Source organism: Artemia franciscana, chromosome 15 (genome assembly GCF_032884065.1).
Source record: "Artemia franciscana chromosome 15, ASM3288406v1, whole genome shotgun sequence".
In the NCBI taxonomy this organism is placed as follows: domain Eukaryota; kingdom Metazoa; phylum Arthropoda; class Branchiopoda; order Anostraca; family Artemiidae; genus Artemia; species Artemia franciscana.
The window spans coordinates 32,915,368-32,934,956 of NC_088877.1; the positions used below are offsets into that span (position 1 = coordinate 32,915,368).

At 34.5% G+C, this 19,589-nt stretch overlaps 1 protein-coding gene across 1 annotated transcript in view; it reads left to right on the plus strand.

Annotated features, from left to right (window-relative positions):
- Window positions 1-7,271: 7,271 nt before the first annotated feature.
- LOC136036381 (juvenile hormone epoxide hydrolase 2-like) overlaps window positions 7,272-19,589 on the plus strand; it is a 34,015-nt gene continuing 21,697 nt past the window's right edge. Inside the window, exons 1-2 of the mRNA XM_065718563.1 lie at window positions 7,272-7,507; window positions 16,498-17,033. Of these exons, the coding sequence (XP_065574635.1) occupies window positions 7,337-7,507; window positions 16,498-17,033 (707 nt within the window). The 5' untranslated portion in view covers window positions 7,272-7,336. The remainder of the gene's footprint in view (window positions 7,508-16,497; window positions 17,034-19,589) is intronic.

Below are 19,589 nucleotides of genomic sequence, written 5' to 3' on the forward strand. Positions count from 1 at the left end.
GCAATGCAATTGTTAAAATCTGGGAGAATTGATAAGTGGACCTCTCAGTCCCGGATTGATCAGTCTCGGCCAGTAGAATACATTTTACGAGCTGATGATAGCATCACATAGGGTCTCCATGTAAAATGTATTCAAGACCAAAGTAAAGAATGACACTTCGAGAACGACTTTTCGTCAGATCTTTAAGATTACAACCCCTATTGCGTGACTACCTCAAAGCTTAAAGTTTATATGTTATAATATAAATTATACGCTGAAGCATGGAAGTTGGTAGAGTCATCTGTTACAAGAATTAAATCTCTGCGAAACGGATTCGAAGAAACAATGGCTGCAGCTAAAACTTGTGCCTTGATAATATTAGAAAAAATTGAAGTCTCATCCGAAAAATATGCGACTAAGTACATGCTCAGTCAAACGGATTTTAGGAAAAAAACGAGTAAGGAAATTAAAAAGATGGCATGTGAAGAAAGTAATGAAGAGCAAATTCGATCATCTCCTGAAGATGTGTTTACAGTCAATGTGTTTAACCACATTGTAGATACAATTACAAAAACGATATAAAAATAAATTAGTAAACAAAATGGTTTTACTTAGTTAGGCATGGCATTGTTTGACCCGAGAATTTTACCAAACCCAAAAATAGATTTCCAGAAAATGCATTATGCAAAATTTGCGCATCGATCACTACTGTTGATATTACTACTGCAAACTTATAGAAGAATTGATACCCGTTACGCCTGTTTGGCCCAGTTTAAGCAGGAAATCTATAGCGCAAGACAATACCGCTAACGCGTTTGAGGGTTTTGTATCTTACCAGTGCATGGAGGACAAGTAAATTGAACGAAATTTAGTTGAAGAGTTTTATTGTAAAACAGAAACAGATTTCTCAGAGTGCAATAGGAAAATACACGCGTTATATGCACATTTGTAGTGATTCTCGAATATTGCATGTGTGGTCTTCATTCCAGTGAACTTTATAAGATTTACTAATATTCGTCCTAGTCAGCCATCCATCTAGGGTCAAGTGAAAAGCAGGTCGTCCCCGAATGGGGTGGGAGGATATCGAGATTGAGCAACGGAACGTTTACAAGATCACTCCCTTAGATGATCTCTTGGCTATCGCCGCTTTTGCCTCCGATACGAAGTGTTAGAAGGTGTATCCGGGACGTGAGGGGATCCGGGACGAGAGGGAAGTTAATAGGAGAATGACTTATTCCTGGAAATGACGAGTTTGTGTATAAGAGACAAAAGACACTTTTATGTCTTTTTGGAATGTTCTGATAGGAAGAAGAAGGAAATCACGTAGAATGAAGTATTGATGATTTAACAAATAATTGGAAATTCAAGTGATTTTATGGAGGGAAATTTGATGGTTGTGTACTCCCAGAGCCCAAACCATATCCATAATCAATAACGTTTTCTTCAATCATGTCCACAGTTACATTTTCAAAATTTACTCGTGATTTACAGTTTAGTATTGGACAAGGACTGATGATTCAGGTTAATTAAGAATATTATAGTTAATTAGAAGCCAACGCAATTGGCTAGCGTACTTGGCCCTCTTCCAAGCGGGAGTTAAAAGAGTTAGCCATTCGTGCCTTCTAGGGCCACTTTTTGCCATCCTAGCCAAGTGGCTAGCACAGTAGACTTGGAACCCTTTGTCCCCGAGGATAGGGGTTTGAGTCCTGGTGTCGCTGGTTATTTGGTTTGATTCTAAAGTAACGAAGAGACCTGTTTATTCTCGAGTTTTACACATCGTAAACTTGAGTTAGTGGCGAATAATCCACAAGTACCGGAATTTTTCAAGGAGAGAGAGCCAGATTTCCCGGTATTATTTAAAAATGATCAAAAATTAAATTTAAAAAAAGTGTTTTTTTCAACTGAAAGTAAGAAGCAACATTAAAACTTAAAACGAACAGGAATTATTAGGTATATGAAAGGAGATACCCCTTCCACCAGACCTTGTACTTTACTCTAAAGATTTGACTATTTGTGCTAATTCTATAAGAACGATTTCTGAAACAAAATGGCCGTTTAATTAGGATAATAAGCTTTGTTTTAAAGTTCTATAAGAAAAGTCTAGCGTAAAGAGCGAGGTCTTGAGGAGAAGGCAACCCCTTTCATATACAAAATAATTTCTGTTCGTTTTAAGGTTTTATATTGCTCCTCACTTTCAGTTGAAAAAAACTTTTTTTATTCTTATTTTATATCTGATCGTTTTAAATAATACCGGGAAATCTGGCTCTCTTTCCATGAAAAATTCCAGTTTTTTTTTGTATTATTTGCCACTAACTCAAGTTTACGATGTGTAAAACTCGAGTATAAGCCGGTTACTTCGTAATTTTCTTCGTTACTTTAGAGACAAATTTGGGCTGCATATTTTCATGTTAGGGGGGAGGGGTAAAGTATAGAGGGTCTGCATACACATTGTGTTAGGTACAATTATTGTGCATATTATGATGTAAGAATTGATTTTGACTTCAAAATGCGCAATTACTTTATCCCCTCCCCCCTATATGTGCAAATATACAACCCAAATTATTGCTATTATTATATATTATTATGGCTATAAATTATATATTTCTCATCTGTTCTGTAACCTGTCTTTGTCTTGTTTCACGCTAAGCTGGAACAAACTAACGAAGAAACCAGATTGTTCTTGAGTTTTATTAAATAAAAAAAAACTAGTTTTTTCAACTGAAAGTAAGGAGCAACATTAAAACTTAAAACAAACAGAAATTACTCCGTATATGAAATGGGTTGTCCCCCCCGCAATTCCTCGCTCTTTACGCTAAAGTTTGACTTTTTGCCACAATTCTACTTTTTAAAACAATTAAAAGCTTTAGCGTAAAGAGCGATGGATGGAGGGGACAACCCATTTCATATACGGAGTAATTTCTGTTTGTTTTAAGTTTTAATGTTGCTCCTTACTTTCAGTTAAAAAAACTAGTTTTTTTTTAATTTAATTTCTGAACGTTTTTGAATTAATGCAAGTTTGATTTTGGCTCTCCGCACATAAATTATTAAAATGAAATTTGTATATTGATTCTTTTTTTGGCTAAATGACTTTCTCTTAGTTTTGATCAGACGATTTTGAGAAATAAGGGTGGGGAAGGAAGCCTAGTTGCCCTCCCATTTTACGATTACTTAAAAAGGCAACTAGAATTCTTAACGAACGTTTCTATTAATAAAAAACATACGTAACTTAAGAATTAACTTACGTAACAAACTTTTACATTCTTATATTTTTATTATGTATACGAGGGGGTTTGTACCCACGTTAATACGTCGCTCTTTACACTAAATCGTAAGTTTTGTCCCAATTCTTTAAGAATGACCCATCAGTCAGAAAGGACGTAGAATAAATAGTTGAAATTACTAAAAATACTTTAGCATAAAGAGCGAGGTATTTACCTCCTCCTAAATACCTCGCTCTTTATGCTAAAGTATTTTTAGAACCCCTCATATGCGTAATAATCTCTGTTCGTTTTAAGTTTCAATGCTACTCCTTACTTTCAATTGAAAAAACGTCTTCATGTTTATTTTTTCATTGTTATTTTATAGTAATGCTAGAAAATCCTGCGCCCTTTTCATTGAATTTACCCCCCCCCCCCATGACATATTCCTACAAGGAAAGATCCTCCCACATAGCCCCCTCCCCTCAACCTCACCCCCAAAACCAAAAAAATCCCCCTGAAAACGTCTGTACAATTTCCAATAACCATTACTATATGTAAACACTGGTCAAAGTTTGTAACTTGCAGCCCCTCCCCCAGGGATTGTGGGGGAGTAAGTCATTTGTGAGGGGGCCTATTGCCCTCCAATTTTTTCGATCACTTAAATAGGGCACTAGAACTTTTAATTTCCGTTAGAATAAGCACTCTTGCGACATTCTAGGACTGCTTGGTCGATACGATGACCCCTGGGGAAAAGAAAAAAAAACAAACAAATAAACACGCACTCGTGATTTGTCTTCTGGCAAAAAATACGAAATTCTACATTTTTGTAGATAGGAGCTTGAAATTTTTGCTATAGGGTTTTCTGGTACGCTGAATGCGATGGTGTGATTTTCGTTAATATTTTGTGACTTTTAGGGGGTTTTCCCCCCTATTTTCGAAAATAAGGCAAAGTTTCTCAGGCTCGTAACTTTTGATGACAAAGACTAAATTTGATGAAACTTATATACTTAGAATCAACAGGAAAATTCGATTCTTTTGTTGTATCTTCTAGCATCAAAATTCCGTTTTTTAGAGTTTCGTTTACTATTGAGCCGGGTCGCTCCTTACTACAGTTCGTTACCACGAACTGTTTGACACATTGTAAAATTTAATGAGTGGCGTTTAATACACATGTACCAAAATTTGTTTCCCCTGCGGAAAATAAAAAGAACAAAACTCAAATAAAATTCTCAAATTTGGAAAACTTTATTTTCCATGGCGGGTATTTACCGGGGGCGGGTATTTTCCAGGAGGGCGGGTATTTATGTGGGATATTTGTGCGGGGTATTTTCTGCAGAGTATATTTTCCGGGAGGTTGTTCTTCGGGGGTACTTTCTGTGAGGGTATTTTCACCGGGGGGAGGGGGGTATTTTTCAGGGGATGTATTTTCTGGAAAATTTTCCGTGGGGGTATTTTCAGTGGGTTGGGAGTATTTTCCTGGGGTGTAAGGGCCTAGAAGCCATTTTAATAAGTTTTTTTTATCTAGAAATGGTTAATCCACTAACAAAAGCTAGCGCTGCTTTTTAGGCTTCTTGTATTCAGGAACCATAGCAATACATTGCCTTGGAAAGTCCCATTCTGTAAATTCCTCTTTTTTTTACCTATACCAACGTAAACTTTTGTATAATAGCAATCACTGAATGAAACAATCAAGCAATTACAAGCAAGGTTAAACTAGGTTTGAAGGATACCTGAATAGATATCTCTTGTGAATTATAGTTAGGATACAAGGATACAGTGTCGTCAATCCTCAAAAACCTAGAGGAGGGCTGTGTACTTTTCAATATGTAGGGAGGGTGCAAAGTTGTCCTTTCATTTTCTTACGTTCCCTAGCCCTACCCAACTTATTCGTTCTTGTACCCAATTGACAGTACTGCTAGGAAATTGATTAGAGCTAGACAACGATTTTTGTACAATTAAAACTTTTTATTTATTTCATATCGTTTCAATTGTAAATGAAAAGAAAGTGTCATCTAGAAATTATTTACATTGATTTTTGTAATTCTTGACATTTTGAAGAGTGGGTTTTTACTTTGTAATTGACAAAAGCAAATGAAACGCAACTTGTACGACCTTTTAGGAATAGAATAGTGATGGAGCGACGTGAAGAACTAGTGGATAACCAGATACTTAAAAGTACCTGGTGCAACGAAATTATAAATTAAATAAATCTAGCAAAAGAGCCTCTCAGACAATATGACATTGTCTGATCAATATGATGTTGTAAGAGAATAATATTCTCTGAGAAACCATTTGAATCAAATTACCCATACCCCACCTATCCCGACAAAAATGACTATGAAAGTATCAATTCCATCCCCCAGCCATGACACAAAACAGTCATAGCTTTCCAAAATTTTTTCTCCCAGCCAGACTTCCCGAAACTATAGCTTTGGAAATCCTCGTTTACGAAGAAAAGGATCCATGTATCCCCTTTAATTGAATTCTTTATCCATCTGCACGCATACAACAGTCTAATATCGATTTTTCCAAAATTTGGAGCTTTTGCCCAAATAGGAACGTATTCTTAAAGAAAATACTAGTACTGGGGTTGAAACTGCTAGCTACTCCAAGTTGATAACAGTAAGTCTAATATTTTACCATCTAAGCTACCCAGGCTTGATATTTTGTTTTTCAACCTTGATTGTAATAATAATAACATATAGAAATCAACGAGTTTCCCATAAGTGGGATCTACTAATCCCACCAATTATAAAAGATTATATTTACAAGGCTATAAACAGAATGATTATGGGAGGGAATTAAAAAGTTGAAATTTCACCTTTTCGATTAGTTTGTGAATTTTTATAAATCGATAAGATTTGCAATCTTTTCTGAAAATAATGCATTTTATGTTTTGTAAAGAACAAGCCTAATTCCTGCTCCTTTTCCCTACTATTATTTTGTCTTTTTCTCTTCTTTTCATTAATGTTATGAGAGTTTGGTCAAATTTATCTCTTGTTTTATAACAAGAGGACTCCCTTTGGCTTGTTATCTAGTCTCTCAAGACCTTGGCAGTAAGATAACTAAAAGATAAGATATCTGTCAGTGTTATCTGTTAGTAAGATAACAGTTAAGGTAAGATTGGCAGTAAGATTCCATTAACAGAACAACTTTTTGAAGGCGTGTCATCCGTAAGAACGATCAACATCTGTAAGTTTGTGTATTGATTAGAATATATAGTGAAGAAGCAGGTAAAAACAAAAGGGACCTCGGGATCCACCCCAAAATCCAAAATTTTCTTGAATCTCTGTTCACTAGTTATTCAGATTTCCTGATATTTTTTTTTTATAGTCTTCCCCCTTCCCCGAAATTTTTTTAAAAGGGCCACGGAAAATATTCCTCCGTCAATGCTTTGGAGGTAACGTTTGGGAAGTTAGTTTGGAGGCATCTGTGCACCAATCCATTTTGTAGGGTTGGTTATATTTTGAGTGACAAATCTGGTGAATAGTGCAAAGGTCATAGGAAATGATAGAAATTGGAATTTTATGGACAATCGTGCTGACAATATAGGTTAGAAGAGGTTTCAGCCACCCTTCCCCCTCGAGCATATAATATATTTAAAATTGCAAATATTGTAACAGTCGGGAAAAGATGACACTTTTTTGACGAACAAATTTATTTTTTTAAATTGTCAACCCCTCCACTGGAGAAAATAAGTAGAATACCCTACCCCCATTAAAAATAGCCTGTATGCATTCTTGTTCATGAAGGAGATATGGTTTTAAGATCCCCATTATACCCGTGTCTGTTCGTTACTAATGTTGCATAAATGCTCACAAGAATAAAAAGTGCATTTTTTTGCAATTTTGAATGAATTCAAAATTGCTGTCTTGCGACAAAATCAACCTAAAACTTTAAAGAAGATTAACTCGCCATAAATTATGATAGGATAATAGCTAAATTAATATAGAGAAAATAATAGGATAATTTGTAAATATTTCTTCCAAAAATACACACGGCAATCGGTATAATGTGTAATTGAATTTGTTTTTATCAGATAAATTTGGTTCAATGGAGATAAGCAAGACCAACGCTCACGGGAGACAGTTTCACTTTTTTTTAAAATCAAACTGGTTTTCATCTGTTTCTCTGGCTGTTGATTCATTTATTCAGCGATGGTAAACAAAGGTGTTGTGTTTTCGACTGCAGTTGTCACAACTGCTGCATTTTTTGCTTATTGTTTTCGATCTACAGCAAAATTGCCGAAGCTGAAAGATGAATGGTGGGGAGAAGAGAAAGAATTGGATACTCGAATAATTGAATTTACTATTGCAGTTGATGATGAGGCAAGTCTTTTGTAGCAAAGTGCTAATTTTACGAACCGTTCAAGGGGGGAGGGGACAACCAGGGCTGTTACCCTCGGAACCGTGCTTTGGGTGTTCCCGTGACTGGCAGGGGGGTTAACCTCATTGATCAGTTCATTCGCTTTGATTCGGCTTTAATGTTTATATTTGAGTCGGGGGAGGGACCTGTAATTCATTTTTCTTTGGGTGCCAGCAACCCTTGGAACGGCTATGCTGATATTTGAATTTATGATAGGACTCTGTCGAGAGCCCCCAAATGCTTAGGTAGGTTATGAGCACCGGGGGAAACGGTCATTGGTAAATTTGTTGGTGTCAACCACAGTAATTTTATCCGGTCATTTTGCCCCTTCCCTCCCCCTCTACCCTTTCAAAAGCTTAACTGTGCTGGTCTTCAATGAATTGTATGTAAATTCCACCTCAAGAGCTCCTGTGCCCCTGGACAAGAGTACACCCTTAACCCTCATAGCCTCTCCACTCGGGCCCACGTTCTTTTTGTAAAGTTCAGTGTTCGGTAAATTTAAATTGTAGGACAGAAATAAGATAGAAAACGAATTTACGATTTTCCATTGAACGCTTCTTTTATGTATAATAATCCCCACTGCCACAATCACCCCCTGACCCTCTCCTATGCAGGGCTGGATATAGCCTTAGGTTATATACCGAAAGGTTACTGATTTTGATCTTTGGTTCTAATGTGTTATATAATACACACCCAAGAAGTGAAGTTTGGTGAATGCTAATGAAATGAAATATAATGAAAATACAATACTTTAGTAACAAAACTATGAAAACTACAACAAATATATATATGGAAGGTGGGCCGCCCACAGCGCATTATTAAATACGTGACCTAAACTAGCCTAACCTTACCACTGAGCCAAAGATAATTGTCTGGTATAAACACCGTGAAAACCGGATACTGTCTCATGCTCGCGATACAAGTTTTCGAGCTCGAGTATAATAGTTAAGTACCAGATCTTTTTTCAAATTGGTATTTTTGTTTGATAAGAGGAAGAAAGTGACCGGTCAGTATGTACAATATTCTTAGGAACAAGGTGAACACACTTCTTGATTCCTTGTTTATGCTCTTTCCACATAAACTAATGTAGTCACTCACAAATGCTCCCCCCTGGTGGCCCCGGTTTTAGCCCAAGTAATTTCTGAAAACTAAAAGAGAACACTAAAACAATGAAATCAAGGTTTTAGTAATTGGTGCACTCAATTTCACACTGAGAGATTTAATTACAAACTGAGAAGAAAATCAGTTGAGTGTATCAGCATAAGCTATGTAGATACACTCGTATGACTGCATTAATGGAACGGAGAAATATACTGTTAGGACTATATTTGGAACCCATCAGAAGGGGGGGGATTCCAAAATAGTGACCAACTAGCCTATGGACTTGCAAAAAAGAGTTAGGCTGCATAAGCCTTTCAAACCCTATAAAAACTATAGTTTCATTTGTTCTTTAATGAAAACGATACAGTTACGTATTTTCAAGAGTTTTTTATTTCAACATAGAACTAAAAGAAAAAAAATAGTAAAATTTCGCCTGAATTTTCTTCTCTTTTAAAACATTCATTTAAAACTATGGGCAATTAGTAGCATTTTTTTGAAGCCAGTTATTGGATCTTCGGTAAATTGCGAATGACAATAAAGCCTTTATGGGTTTTATTGAGGGTAGGGCGGGGTAATCATTTTTGACTATGCTGCTCATTTTAATTCCCTTGTAGTTTATGTTTCCTTATCCAAAAACTAATTTCTTGCATTAGAAATGCTGGAATTCTTGCATCACTTTATTTTACTCGATTTACACTTCAATATCGCTCTTCACTTTTCTTTGAAAGACTAGATTGTGTCTTTTTTAATTATTTAAGAAAGAATAAACATCGTTAATCTTATTGTTCAGATCTTAGTTATATTGACTTAATTACAAACATTCTACTTGATATTATTATTTACACTTAATTTTGCCATTTACATAACTCCAAGCAATTTTTTAAGGGAAATGGGAACATTTTAGACATCCGCTCTGTTTCCCAGCTTCACTCAATTGACTAATTTGAGATGAGAGGAAGGGAGTGGTCTGCTTGAAACTTGCAATGAAAAAAGTCACACCAGGCACGTACGAACGGATTTGCATATAGATTTTCATTTCTTAAGGGAAGAGCTAAAACTTTAAAAATGTGAAAAAAATAACAGGACTACATACGGAATATAAGCAGCTGTAGGAAAATCTTAAAATATTTACGGGCCTGAAAGCCCATCGCTTTGCATGTGCCTGGGCATTTGTATGCTTGTTTTTGATGTTGTATTTTCAGTATTAGTCCCTCTTTGATTTGGGCGGTATGCCTCCTTTTTGGTTCCCTGCAATGCATGTGAACTTATAAATCCTATCGATTTCTTTTGCTGACTGAACTTTACTTTTATGATTCAAAATATTATATTTTACGAAAGGTTGTACGTGCCATCCCACCTTTCTTACATTGCAAGTAAATGTGTGTTCACGACTCTTTTCTCAAGATTCGCGGCGTAGACTTTCTGGCCCTGTCTTACAAAAATTCAACCAGCAAAGAAAAATAACCTGAAAAATATTTTTCAAGAATCTGGACAAATTTTTAATTTTAGAAATTTTAATTTTAGAAACGTTTAATTTTAGAAATTTAATTTTAATTTACGAAGCATGTGTTTGGTACTAGTGTTACACATTCACGACAGACAAGGATGTATATTTTGATTGGGATTTTGACTTACTTTCAGTACAATGACATTTATTGTCAAAACTTCAGGCTATACGGTACCCTAAAGATTCCCCCTATCTTGTCCATAGCCTAATAAACTCTTTTGATTTGTGTGGTCAAATTATTTAGAATTGATGGGATGGTCTTGCCATAGCTTGTCAAAAACTAGAACCGACGCCTACTCTCCTGGAAATATTAGAAAAACCGTTTAACTTCCCGCCGTTTTGTGCCGGAAATAGATATTCTGGCGACTCTAGGTGGGCGTACGGGCAAGCTAGCCTGGAAATTTCTGTGACAGTGGTAGAGTTCTAGGAATGAAGCCTGACCCTCTGTGTCCAAGTTATATATGAAATCAGTCAGTGCACCTCCACAAGGTGAAGGGATATAAACGGTGCTAAGCTTCACACAGAGCAGAATGATGGCTAACGCGCTGCAGAGTGACCTTGAGGAGTGGCGTCCCTCGAGAAATTATAGCCTAGTACACGACACAATATTTGCACTGGATTCTGATTAATGGGTAATTCTTCTGGGATTGGTCAGTATTAATGGGTGTTTTCGGGCTGAAAACCTCTTCCTAGCTTGCATATCTACTATTGGTTGCCTATCCGTGCAGGCGTAATATTTATCGGTATCAATATATAATGAGTTGGAGGTAATAGGCTTGAGATTGTCTGTGCAGGATTTCTACTCTTGTTGACAAAAGAGCATTGCCAAGTGCCGAAAACCATGTTGTGATCAAGATGGCCCTAGGATTGCACATGAAAAGTATTTATTAAAATCTTGGGTGATATTACCATACTTTTTGTAATACATTATCAAAATCTCGACTGGTATAAGAAGAATCCTCTATGATATTATCAAAACCTTACATGATATTATCCAATTCTTGCAAGTTATTAACAAAATCTTGCATGGTGTTATCATAATCTTACCTGATATTAACAAAATATTTTCTGGTACTATCAAAACTTGTCGGCTATTACCAAAATTCAACAATGCTATCAAAATCGTGTCTGCTTTAAAATCTTTTCAATTGTTATCAAAACTTGTATGATATTATCAAACATCTTTCATTAATAATAATAATAATTTATTTCTTACCCACAACAACACTATAAAAGTATTAAAATGTGGAGTACAAACAATAAAATACACACAAAAAAAGCAAAACATACAGAAAATGAAAAGTAATGACAGTAGAAATTTTTTACGTTAATACAAAAAATTAAATAAACACACAAAATAACGAACTATGGAAGAAAAAAAAATGAACATTAGATACACACAAAAAATGAAATTCAAAAAACACAAAGAGAAAAACAAATACACACACAAAGTCAACGAAAAAAACGGATAAGACGGTGGTGAGGGGATAGGCGCGCAGAAGCTGTACTGGAGAGTTGTCTGTGAAGAATCTCCAACTTTAAAGTTATATCAGGAACTGAAAATTTTTTAACAAGAGTCCGGTTTTTTGTCCAAGGTGGAAGAAACAGAAGAAATTTGCAAAATTTGAAATAATTTATCCGAATTCTTTTTAAATTACCATTATTAAGAAGGGGGAAAAGACCTGAAGCATAAAGGACAGAATGATCACAGAAAGTAGAATAAAGTTTAGCCAGCGCACGCCTATTATACCTCCCTCAATTTGCAACAATTTTTGCATAACCAATCTGAATCTTTTTACTTATATCACAAATAGTACGCTGACGTAAGCTCGAAAGATTGTTAGTAAAAGAGATACCAAGCCAACGAATACAATCAACAAGAGGGATAGTGAAGTTAGTACAGTGAAGGGGAGTAGCAGTAGTACAGTTAAAGAAAAGAAACTCACATTTATCTATATTAGTTCGTATTATCAAAGTCGGTACTTGTGTATTATTCAGAACACACTCAATAAGTGAAGTTAGATTCTTTCGTGAAACAAACTATGATACAGGTACATTCGAATTAAGTATTTTATATATAGAGGTGGTTAGGTCAGGTTAAGTTAGGTATTTGATATAATTCACCCCACCCGCTCCCCCAAATGTGCAAATATATAGCCCAAACTTTTGATAAAGCTAATGAAATAAAACAAAATATGATGAGAATATAATACTTTATTAGAAAAAATGTAAATATACAACTTAGAATTCTAACCTACCCAACCTTTTGTCTTTAAGGTTTGTCTTTGTGGTTATGAAACTGGATAGTCTCATAGAATGTACCTGCATCGTAGTTTGTTTCACGAAAGAACCTAACTTCACTTATTGAGTGTGTTCTGAATAATACACAAGTACCAAAGAGTCTTACATGATATTGACAAATCCTGCTAGGTATTACATAATCTTGTCTTGCATTATCAAAGTTTTGTCAGATGAGGATGGGAATCCTCTCTGGTATTATCAAAATCTTACCTGATAGATTGATAGATAGATAGTTAAGTGTAATTTAAAGCCAAATATACAGCCATGAACACATTACAATAACATAAACGAAAGGCACAAATAACCTAAACTTTGATCAGCCATCATCATAAAACACTTTAATGAAACACTGCATTAACCTAATACTAGTCCTTAATACTTGAACAAAGGTTCTTGAAGAGAACACTTTCCATTTAGAGAAATACATAAATAAAACATTACATTTACTTTATACTGAGATTTTTTTTATTCAAAAAAATTTTCAGCTACCTTGCTACTCTACAAATAAACTAAGGTGACCTACTATTTAAGACACCTGGAAGTATCAACTCATTATTTCCAAATATTCCTTCCCTTATCGTAGAGAGCCCCTGGCACCGGCTTAAGCAATGCACTAAATAATCATCTTTGACTCTTCAAAGCGGGCAAGTATATCTGTCTTCATTGGAATATCTTTCTTTAGAATATTTTATAAATCTTGCACTAATTGGCAGGCAGTTAGCCCTGAGCTGCATCCACAACGTCAAATATTTAGCTGGTAAATTTAGCTTTAAGTAGAACTCCTGCCCCTAAACCAGCTTAACATCCTTATAAAACTTTAATGTTTTTTATTTTTCATCTCCTTACTCCTTTTTGAATCATTTGAATCTCTAGTACTATCTTAATCTCATTCTCCCAATTTACATTTATATTCATTGGTCCTCTACCTTCATTCCAAACAAACAAAAAAAAATGTCTAAAATGTCTTTTTTTTTAGTGGCCATTATCTTTTTTTCCCTGCGAGAGTAAATCTTCATAAGCTGCCTGAAGCAACCTGTCACACGGTAACTGAAGGACTCTCAACCAAAACCTAGACCGCCATTTAAAAACTGGGAATGAGTTGTTCTATGGAGCCAAAACAATCTCAAAGTACCCAAATTGAATACTCTCTAGCTGAGCCGCTTTCTCATGCCCCCAAGTTTCTGCTCCGTAATGTATAACGAGAATTATTCTCGATAAAAAGACCCTTTTATGTAACGACAAATTTGTATTCCCATTACAGTATTCCGGAAAATTTTGAACATTGCTGCTCTTCCCCAGTTTAACGGTTCCTTTATATGTGAATTCTATCTTCCGTTACTTTGAAAAATACATCCAAGATACTAAATTTTATCCATAACTTGTATCTCCTCCCCCTTAAACCAAAATTTACTTTCACATTTATCAGTCCTCTTGTTAAATATAACCACTTTTGATTTCTGAACATTTACCTGAAAGCACTTCATCTTTAGATAATCATCTGTTAAATCCAGTAGCTTCTGTAAATTATGTACCGAATTCGCCTCTAGAGCAGTGTCATCCGCAAACAACAGCACTGAGAAGTTTTTATTACCTAATCTTACGGTTGGAGCTCTTGTTTTGCTTAAAATTCAACAATGTCATTAAAAAAAGACCAAAAAGTCGAGGTGACAAGGCGCTTCCCTGCTTTACTCCTTTCTTAACTTTAGAAGGCCTCGAAAGACCATACCCACGTACTCTTACTATTGCACTGGTTTCAAAATACATATTTACAACCGAACAAATGAAACAAGAAGGTAGCCCACATCATCAAGGCTTTAAGCAGAACTCTTTTAAAATTATCAAACGCTTTTTAAGTCCAAAAAATTCAACACATAACTTTTTTTTTCCTGATCCGTACTTTTCAAAGAATCCACTTAAAATAAACACTCTATTCGTAGTACTATATCCTTTTCTGAAACCTCCTGCTCTTCTTTCATAATTCCAAAACCCTCTAACCAATCATTTAACCAACTATCTAAAATTCTTCCTAAGATTTTGCTAAATATAGGAGCTAAGACTATTAGCCTTTAACTCTCATGATCCTTGGGACTCCCCCCTTTAAATATAGGTACCATTATCGATGTCCTCCATGTAGAAGGCCATACTCCATTACTAATAATTCTAATAAATATGTAAACTAACACAGGCAGTATCACACTAAGTGACCTCTATATCAAAATTGCTGGTATTCCATCTTTTCCTGGTCCACACCTTCGTTTCATATTCCTAACAACTTTACTAATTTCTTCTGACGAAACTTCTCTTAACAAATCATAATTCTTTTCTCTCATAGGGAAGAACACAAAATTGCTCCGATTTCCCTTACTTAATTCTATACATTCGCCATCTATGCTCTAAATAATTTGACCAAGTATCGGCCGCTGGGATATCTGATAGGGCCTTTATTTTGTTATCATTTGATTTCATAGAAATCTTTTGTATTACGTAGATGTATTACCAACTCCTTCTGTTCTTCTCTAAGCTTCTGCCACTTTTTTTTCAACGTTTTATATTCTCTTCTTTTTTCTTTAAATATCATCAATAATTCATAATTTTCCTCAGATGAAGAGTAATTGTTAAAACTATCTGTCTTGTTTTTTCTACAATTAGCCATGGCTTGATGCCCACAACTATTCGATTTTAATTCAAATTAAAAGGTATTGATTTTAATATGCTTGTTTGGCTAGAGTCTCAGGCATGCATACCAAGAATTTAAAATAGACATAGGACCATTAGGTTGCCTGGAATGAGAGGTAAACAAAGCACGCCTGCCTATGGTCTTAAGTGGGTTGAACCAAGAATTTAGAATTGACACAGGGCCGTTAATTTGCGTGGAATGACAGGCAGACACGTGTCTAAAGTCAAATTGGACCCATTTGGAATGGGTGTCAGGCAAGGCGATTGATTCAATTCCTCAACTTAGACATTTGCACTAAAAACTTAATTTAATATTTGTTGACCAACAAGTTGACTGGAATTGCAAGGGGAATCCAAAGCTGAAAAGGGCCTGTCTTCCTGGAGTGTTGGGCAAGTGAACCCAATTATAAGCTAAAACAGTTGGGCTAACAAAAAATGAATTAAATATTGCATGACCAATATTTAGGTGACTGTCTGTGTTTGTGTCTTGGGTTTGACTGTCTAGGATGACTTTTCCCCAGTTTTTAATGACTGACTGCTCAAACAAGAAGGCTGTTATGTAGAATAGGAAATATTTTAAACATCTCTGAAATCTTACCGTAAAGAGTGGAGGGTTGAGAAGGAGGGAGGTACCCTCATATATAGAATGATTTTTGTTCAATTGAGTTTTAGTTATGATCTTTACCTTCTTTTAAAAACACTTCTTTTCCATTTAATAAGGGGGGAAAAGTCCGGAAAGACTACAGAGAGGAAAATGATGAGCAGGTATGACAAATCCCTATGTAGAAATTCTCAGATAGTTTTGTTTAATTTTATTAGTTAATCAGATGATTTAATTTAATTAAATAATATTAATTCTTGAATTATACAGAAAGAGAATAATTCTCAAGTTTCTGAAAATGGACTTCATGTCCGTAAACAATTATTGCTTATAATTGTCTATTTTTATCTTCTCGTTTGTATGCTTTTTTGAGTGTATAATCGAAACTCAAGGGAGGAAACCCCCTGCCTAAATTGTCTTAATCCTCATTAGATACCTTTATAGAACTTCTACTTCATTAACTTAATTTCATTGTATCCGGCACTACTTCTGCTCCGTTTCTGGCACTCAATTGATTTATTCACACATTAATAGAGAAGAAGCATGAATAAGAAGTTACTCTAGTTGTAAGAGGAGTGGCAAGTCCTGCTTACGTGTAATTCATAAATTAGAAATATATTTACATAAGAGAATAACAGTTTGATAATGTTCTAAGACCCTCCCCCCCAAGAAAAAGAACTGATATATCAGATTAGTGTGCCTCATATACCTTTAATACCAATGAGCCCCTATGTAACAATGCACAAAACTATTAACTACATTTACAGATTCTTGAAGACTTGAACAGACGGCTTGAGCTACCCCTTCGTTCCATACCGACTTTGAACGGTGCTGCGTTTTCGTATGGCGTTTCTCAGTCAGCCATGAAAAAGATTCATCATTTCTGGCGGAATGACTACGATTGGCGTAAACACGAATCGATGCTTAATATCTATCCAAGTTTCAAAACTCAAATAGAAGGTTTGAATATACAGTTTCAAAGAGCTACTCCCAGCCTACAAGAAAATGTTAAAGTTTACCCTTTGCTATTACTTCATGGCTGGCCCGGTTCAATAGTAGAATTTCAAAAGCTTCTGCCTCTGCTTCTGAAGCCCCATAAGGGTATTGTATTTGAGGTTATAGTTCCTTCATTGCCTGGCTATGGATGGTCAGAAGGAGCAGTCAAACCTGGGTTGGGTCCAGCAGAGATGGGCCAAATTATGGTGAAATTAATGGACAGACTCGGCTATAAAAAGTTTTTTGTTCAAGGAGGAGATTGGGGTGCTATTATAGTATCAAACATGGCTGCTTTTTTCCCTGAAAGGTAAGCCAATATTTATTTATTCAATGCTTAATATCAGTTCACTTTGTAGTTATTCTATTTTGCTTTATCTTCCATAGTTTTGCCAAAGCAGTTTTGATTGGATTTGAGGATTTTTTCCGGTACTTGCGTGTTATCCTGAACACACTCATGAAGTAAAGTTAGGTTAATAATAATTAAATATACCAAAATATGACGAGAATATAATACTTTATGAATAAAGCTATGGAAACTGCAACAAAAAATTATGGAAAGCAGGCCGCCCAGAACGCATTATATTAAATATTTAACCTAACATCTCTATATATTAAATATTTGACTAAGACATACCTGCATCGTATTTTATCTCACGGAAAAATGAGCTAATTACAGCCGATTGCGACCGAGAAACCGATTTTACTCAGATCAAACAAAGTAAACTTCTTGAGTGTGTTCAGGATAATACACAAGTACCTTTTGTTTTTTTTTTTTTTTTTTAGTTTTGTTTTTTCATCTTAAGGTTTAGTTTTCTATTTTGCCTGGTTGAAAAGTTTTACCGTATGTGAAATCAAAATTTCTAAAGAATAAAATTGTGCGCCATCTTCATTAGACTCTTGACCCGTTCAGACTTTCTTTTTTTATTGAAAAAAGTTTACTCTAATATATTATTTGTTGCTTTATTGATTTTTCAGCACCTAAAGTTATATTAAAATAGCTTAAACAACATAAAATATGACAATAGCAGCATAAAATATAACTAATTTATTAACTTAAGTGCAGTAGCAAATCAAAAATTTCAATTTCAATGATTTTCATAAGGTACTGATTCAGTGATTCAGTGAAGGTGCAATTCGGTGATACAAGTTCTTTCTTAAATGAGACCAACTCAAAGAATTCTTTTCACAGAATAATTGAGATTTTTTTTTTTTTTTCATGGGCTAACCTTTCTTTGGTTGATTGTTCACACTCTACTTTGGCTGATTATTGCTATATAGATTATTACGATATGTATTTTACAAGATACACATATCACAGGGATACCATAAAGAGCTTGTGGTAGGCGCCCCAGTCTGTTTTTTAATTTAGGATGGCTTAAATTTACTAATGACAATTTTAAAACGAAAAAACTGTAAAGAAAAGAGAAACGAAGAAAATGCAAGCCAGTGAAAAATGTACATTAAAATGCAAATATTTTGGTCAAAACCTCCGCTTGACCGTCCTCAATACACAATATTAAAAAAATACTGTTAAAAAACCAAAGATAATACAAGAAAAACTTAAAAAAGACAAACTTAAATATGAGTTTTAATTTAGCTCATATTATAATTTTTGTGTTTGTTTTAAGGTTTCGTTTTTTATGTTAACTTTGGGCTTTTATTAACACTTTTTTCTAATATTCTGCACTGAGGACGGTCAAGTGGATGTTTTGACCGAAATTTTTGCATTTTAATGTACATTTTTCGCTGGTTTGTATTATCCTCGTTTCTCTCTTCTTTACGTTTTTTTTTCGTTTTTTCATGATTAGCCAGTGGTCTCAAAAATTATTAATGAAATTTTTAATGTTGCATGTCTGTGGACCCTTCTTTTAATTAAACTATTGTGCTTATTCTATTATTCTATAAAACATATGTTTTAAAAATCTTCTGGGCAAGATCCGCCAACGCATCTCTAACACCTTAACCCTTATGTATGAAATATGCTTCGTACGTTGACATTAGAAAAACTTGTTCTCTAATAAAACCTTTAAGTTGGCCTAAGAGCTTCTCAAATTATCCCACTAAACTGAACCCCCATGTTATGGGCACCCTATGTTAGGGACCAAAAACTTAAAGCAAGAGATAATGATAACAAATTTGTAATTGAAGCTCATTTCGCTGTTAATAATTGTCAGTTACTAAATTAACTAATAAGTTCATAAGTTGTTAATTCAAATTAATTGGTTAATTGATAATTAATTTTTAATTGTAAAATAATTATTGTTTAATATAAGCTACTATCCATACAAAGAAACAGAACAATTGAAAGAAGATAGAAAAAACAAACAATTAATTGAAATTAGCAAAGACAAAAACAGGGCAATACTACAGAAAAGTAGAGTTTACTTATAAAACTGCTGTGGTTCGTACTTTTTTTGTACATGTTTAAAATTTCTTGAGAAAGAAACTATCTGGTTTTGCGTCTTTTATTGCTCACAATTTAATATAGTAACAACAAGTTGAAAAATACTTCACAGAAACAAACCAATCAGATTAAAGTACACTTTTAAAGACAGAACTACAGGATATGATTCCTTTTTCACTTATCTATCTATATATATAAAAATAAGTTGTCTGTCCGTTACGCCAGATTATATCTTCTATATATAAAAAAGAAAACAAACTAGAATGTAAAAACTGGAAATTGCATAAATATTTCGAAATATTTTGACAATAGATTAAAGTAATTCGAAAAAAGAAAAATGTAATAACTAAAAAAAAAAACTAAAAAGAAAAAACTAAAAATTAAAAATTAAAAAAATTAAAAAAGAAAAAACCTAAAAAGAAAAAACCTAAAAAAATAAAAAAGATAAAAACTAAAAAA